Here is a 5389-nt window from a genome sequence, read left to right as displayed (position 1 = left end):
CGGACGGCTGGTTAACGACACCCAACTTACCGGGTTGAACGAATGAGTGTTATAATAAAATAAAAACACTTCCGCTCTGGGCGTCAAGTCAAAAAGTTGACACACCATTCGGAAGGCCTGCATGCACGCCCATGAGTTCGGATGAAGTTGGGTTGGAGCTAGATTCAGAAACCGTAGCACATCCATCGTGAACTCATCGAACGGCAACGTCACTTTCAAATCAACAAATAACGTACTATAAACATAAAAGAAATCTACCGGAGCGTTCTCCCTTCCATGACAGACACGGTCGGTATACCCACATATTTCGGCAATAAGAATATCTGAAGGTAAACCAGACCGCACGACAGGGGCCCTAGCTATCACTTTATCCAGGTCGTCTGGTGTCTTGAAAACAGTGGGTATATTCCTAACACTAATATCTACCCACTCATAACTCGGACCCACCGACCCACTCGTACTTTCGCCACTTCTGGACGATGACTCCCCACTCTCACTCGACTCCCTACTAGCTCTATTTGAAGAAAGTTGAGACATAACTAACCTTTCGTTCACAAATATACAGCTCGGTCGGCAACTATGTTTCGTACAGCGCAACAACTCGCAAAGTGGACTCGGCAATCGGAGCAACTCGGATGCCGAACTCAAGGAAACGTGGTCCTCCTACAACTGGGGCTGCTATTTATAGCATTTGCCTCTCACCCCCATCCGTTAGATCCCCTCTCGTCCTACGCCCCATATCAGCCGGAATTCGAAACGTCACTTAATCCACACCGCCAGATTCATCTCCGCCGTCTTCGACCAAAAGCAAACGTCCCATCACACCGTTACATTTAATGCCTGACACCTCAAAAAAAACAATCATTATGACTCTTCGGCATTTATTCACCTCGAGCCTGGGGGCAAGTGTATCGGTAGGCACCGGACGAACCTGGCCGACCGACCGAAGCCACAATAAATGTGAGGCATGTATGACAACTAAAAGTGGTTAAGATACACCTCCGAAGAATAAGGAATGCGCGTTTAAAGAAGATATGTTCCCCGGGCATTTCGGAGCACGATTGACAGGACCTATCCACAACTACCCTGAGCCCAAGGAATAGAAAGCCCATTAGGCAATCCTATAAATATGTGCTCAAGCCAGAGAAAGGTACGTTTTTCACTCACTGACTAAACCACACTTAGAATCTCACACTTACTTGAGCGTCGGAGTGCCTTCGCAGGTACCCTCCCCCGCTCGACCGAAGGAGACACCAAGAAGGAGCGACCGACCGAAAGAGAAGAAGACCGACACGTCAGCAACTACACTACATCAACCGACCGTGCCTGAGCCCCATCTCTCCACTCAGGTACAAGATAAGATTATTCTTAATAGTTTTCTTAGCCTGATGAAACTCCTCTTTTAACTCCTCTTTAACCTTATTTTTAGTCATCACTCTTTTAGAAACTCTTTTAGAAACTTCTTGTATGACTTTGACTTTAACCATATTCCTTGTTATGGTGTATTTCTTAATTCATTATTTCACAAGAAATGACGCTAACAATTTTTTTTTACAACTATGACGCACAAAAAAGTAAAACAGCATCTAAAGTTTGCTTTTTTAGAAGTGCAAACCCTTAAAATTTGTCCAAGGGAAAAGAGCAATGTAGAACTACCCTATTTAACCTAAAATACTATTATCCTCAGGTTATAATTGGATGAAAGGCAAAAGAAAAAAAAAGACAACAAGACAGTTTGTTTAAGTTTTTTTTTATAAGTAAAGAATCACTTTGTTTTAAAAGATAATCATTTTTTTGTTACAATGAAACATAAAAAATCTTAATAAGAAGTTATTTAAAACATTTTCTTTCATAAAAACAATTTTTTTTTATAAAATGATCTTTTTATCGTAAATAAACATAAATGAAGCTTTTTTAAAGTCTAAAAAATAATCACTAAACTATTTCATACTAGAATCACATTTTTTTAATCTTTAACAAATCAGTCAAATCTAAAGGGGTTCTACTTTATTGAAAAGAAAAAATTAAAAAAGAATTTATTCAATATTTGGGCTTGGGAACTCCATGAATTATTAATACAATAATGAATTATCAAATATACATAACTGCTACAAACTCAAGCCGTTGTAGACTAAAAAAAAACTCGTACAAACTCCAGGAAGGAATGATGATGATGATGAAGATGATAGTAGGTAGTTTTTCTAGTTGGGCCTGGTGCAATCAAACCTAATTTCACCTTGATTTCCAGTTTTAACACCAACCCTTCCCAACTTGGTAATGGCATCAACAAAAGCTTTCTGAAAAGCTCCTTCATTTGATGCAAACAAGTTGACTGTGGCCTTTGACCTTGCATCTGTAAACAGTACCTGATCAGAGGTGAAGAGACCCTTTCCTTGCTGCAGATTCTTAAAGTATTGGTTATCAAACTTCTGAGGCGATACAGGGTCCATGTCTATGGCGATTCTAGGATCGACCTTTAAGGGGCACATCTGTCTAAGCTGAAAAGCATATTGCAAATTTAGCGTTGGATCGATTCTGCCTCTGGGGCTGAAGTTGTAGATTCGTTTTGAGAAGCGGTTGCAGTGAGAGAACCCAATTGTGTGTGCACCTAACATTATAACATACACTATTCTTCAGGCTTTTCTTGTATTAAACTTAAATCAAACTATATCCAAGATTATTTAGTCAGAAGCACTTTTTTTTTTATGTCAGTGAAGAAAATACCTGATAATGCAATCATATCTATCTGAGACAGACCATTAACGTTGAACATGGAATTGAGCTGATCCAAATTGAATTCAGGGTGAGGAAGATGGCGTTGAACACTTGCAATGGTAGATATTCTACCATCACGCCTTCCCAATTCAACATCATAAGATGGCCCCCCTGCCTACAATGTTATGCACTTGTTACTATTACAAAATGCAATATCACACACTGTACATTCTTAATCTGCATGCATGGCTGGTGTTGGATCAAACGGTTTAGAGGTAAAGTAATAGAACTGTCAATAATTTCACGAAGAAAATGCAATCGTACCAAATTTACAACATCCCTAGTAGCCAGAGCGAGTATATCAGCACAAGAGACTTTGTTTCGGCACTTGGGGTCCTTATCAACAGCTGCCTTCGCTTTAATCACTGTGTCAAAGCCATCCCCTGCTAGAGATATGTCATCCGGGTGATCCTTTTCCGAGTTACTATTTGCAAGCATGATTGAACCATCACAACCCTGTGTGCACAACAACAAATTTGTTATCACCTTACATACAAAATAGTCAACAACAGTGAAAAAAGGTTTCCATTACAGTTTTCATAATTATTGATTTCAACTCCAAAGCTAGCTCATGAAGTTAGAATTTTCTTTTATTTATATGTTCATGCAAATTTCTTTGGCCATACACTAATATATTGTAAGATCTTGACACACTCTCTTCACACTGAAAATTAACATTTTGGGACACGAATTTTGCAGTATAAGTATATATATCTGCATGTGGCCTAATAAACCAAGAACAACCGATACAGAATAACTATATATAGTCTGATTTCACAAGAAAAATGTTCCTAAGTTGATAGCATAGACTAAATGTATAAAACATGTCCACAGTTTTGTGCAGGTTCCTGAATGCATGCACACATAACTTTGGTTTTATTAGTCAACAAACTGATGATTAAGAATTAGAGCTATATGCGAAATCAAACCAGGCTGAGTTAAGAAAACGATGAAAGTGATGAAGAAGGTGTACACACCCTCACAAAGCAATCATGGAAGAAGAGTCGAAGAGTAGCAGGAGCAGTCACAAAAGTCTGTTGGAACTTCTGTGCAACAGCAGAGCGTACCAACTGCTCCACATTGGGGCATACGTTTTTGTAGAAGCTACGAGTGAGTTGAGCTGAGCTTAGAGTGGTACTAGTCAAGAGAAGAAGCAAGGAGAAGAAGACAAAGTTAGGAGTTTCCATATTACTAACTCTTGTATTTTGCTTCTTCGATTTGGTTCCAACTTCTGTTATGTATCCACTTATATATACTCAACATGACCCCACTTTGAGCATGAACAACAAAAAAATATGTAGTTGATCATTAAATAATTAAATAAGAAGATAAATATATAATTGGAGAATGATTGATGAGAGAAACACAAATGTCTGTTTCATGGACAGTCTGGCCATTTGATATAAGTAACTGTGATACTGTTGTGAAAGAGAGGATGATGATGGAGGCGACATTGACTCTGAGAATGCTATAAAAACGGAGTCTAATTATAAGTTGCGTGAAGCATCTAAGGCTGTTATATATTATTATCATCAATTTTATAATGACAGTAAGGAATGGTAGGTGTGCACGACCAAGGATAAGCATGTTACTAGGGAAGAAAGAGTTTTTGTTTATGAACTGACATGGAAAACCTCTCCTTTTCTTTTATGTTATGTCAAAGAGTTCCTCAAACAATTTTTTGTTTTATTTACTAATCAGCAATAACAATCTTCATTACACAAACTGCTTAAATGAAAATCTAATTTTAATCGAAAAATGATGTTAAATACTTAAAGCAATGCAGCAGTTTTTGTTATCTTTATCTCTTGTCTTTCAAATGAAATCAGACTTAGATGTTAAATGCTGATTTAGTTTAAGAGAATGTCTAGTTTGTTGTCTGTGATTAGGACATAGCCAACTCAATTGCATGTGATCATATGCGTGTAGACTCATCTTTCCTAACAACTCCCTTTTCCTAAGGAAAAGATCCCTTCTTTCAAAGTTCAAACCAAGCAAACTTTTCCTTTTATCTATTGTTTATTTAAAACCAGCCAATCCCTATAGTTACATTTGTCAATCCCTGCAAAAAGCAACCATGTGCACTAAAAGCTTAATAACTCTACTTATGTTAATATCTGCAAAATACTGAACTTGTTTGTCAGTATATATGATCTCTTTATTATTATAGTTTTGTTCTTTCCTGCGTCATTATATTGTCAAAACATCATTTTTCTCTCTCTTTCTATTAATGTATTATTCACAACATAAAAAAAAATCTAATAACATGTCAAAGATAAGGTTAACTAAAAATAAAAACATTATAATATACAAAATCTCACCTTATAAATTATATTTAATTAACACACGTCAAAAGTGTATTTGAGATTACACATTACTTAATTAATTACTGTAGTTTTTTTTTTCTTTCTGTCATTATTGTATGCATAGGAAAATGAATGCCATGTCTAATTGCAAGATGCAAATAAGTGGCTTCAATTTTGTATATTATTTTCTAGTTGCGCTATTATTGTTTTCATTTTTCAACGTTATGGGGCTTATTCAATATTCAGTATGTAGTTTTCTTCCCCTCTTTCTTTCTTCCACGCTAGTATCATATTACATACATGTTTCG

General features: G+C 36.8%; 1 protein-coding gene across 1 annotated transcript; it reads right to left on the bottom strand.

The window, feature by feature from the left end:
• Positions 1 to 2006: 2006 nt before the first annotated feature.
• On the bottom strand, positions 2007 to 4233 carry LOC137807314 (peroxidase 45). The gene is made up of 4 exons (XM_090300790.1): positions 3753 to 4233; positions 3040 to 3231; positions 2725 to 2890; positions 2007 to 2608 (listed from the first exon to the last, which is right to left on the bottom strand). Exons 1-4 carry the CDS (start codon positions 3960 to 3962, stop codon positions 2202 to 2204), a joined length of 975 nt encoding a protein of 324 aa, XP_090156916.1. The 5' UTR covers positions 3963 to 4233; the 3' UTR covers positions 2007 to 2201.
• Positions 4234 to 5389: the final 1156 nt, after the last annotated feature.

This window comes from Phaseolus vulgaris, chromosome 3 (genome assembly GCF_051622355.1).
Source record: "Phaseolus vulgaris cultivar YP4 chromosome 3, ASM5162235v1, whole genome shotgun sequence".
In the NCBI taxonomy this organism is placed as follows: Eukaryota; Viridiplantae; Streptophyta; class Magnoliopsida; order Fabales; family Fabaceae; genus Phaseolus; species Phaseolus vulgaris.
This window is presented reverse-complemented; position numbering and strand designations above follow the sequence as displayed.

Bases quoted from the DNA above. Each gene is read 5' to 3' on its own strand.
- LOC137807314 (XM_090300790.1), bottom strand. From the start codon at position 3,962: ATGGAAACTCCTAACTTTGTCTTCTTCTCCTTGCTTCTTCTCTTGACT. The intron at 2,891-3,039 runs GTACGATTGCAT...ATAACATTGTAG, and splicing joins CTAGGGATGTTGTAAATTTG to GCAGGGGGGCCATCTTATGA. The intron at 2,609-2,724 runs GTATTTTCTTCA...TTATAATGTTAG, and splicing joins AGATATGATTGCATTATCAG to GTGCACACACAATTGGGTTC.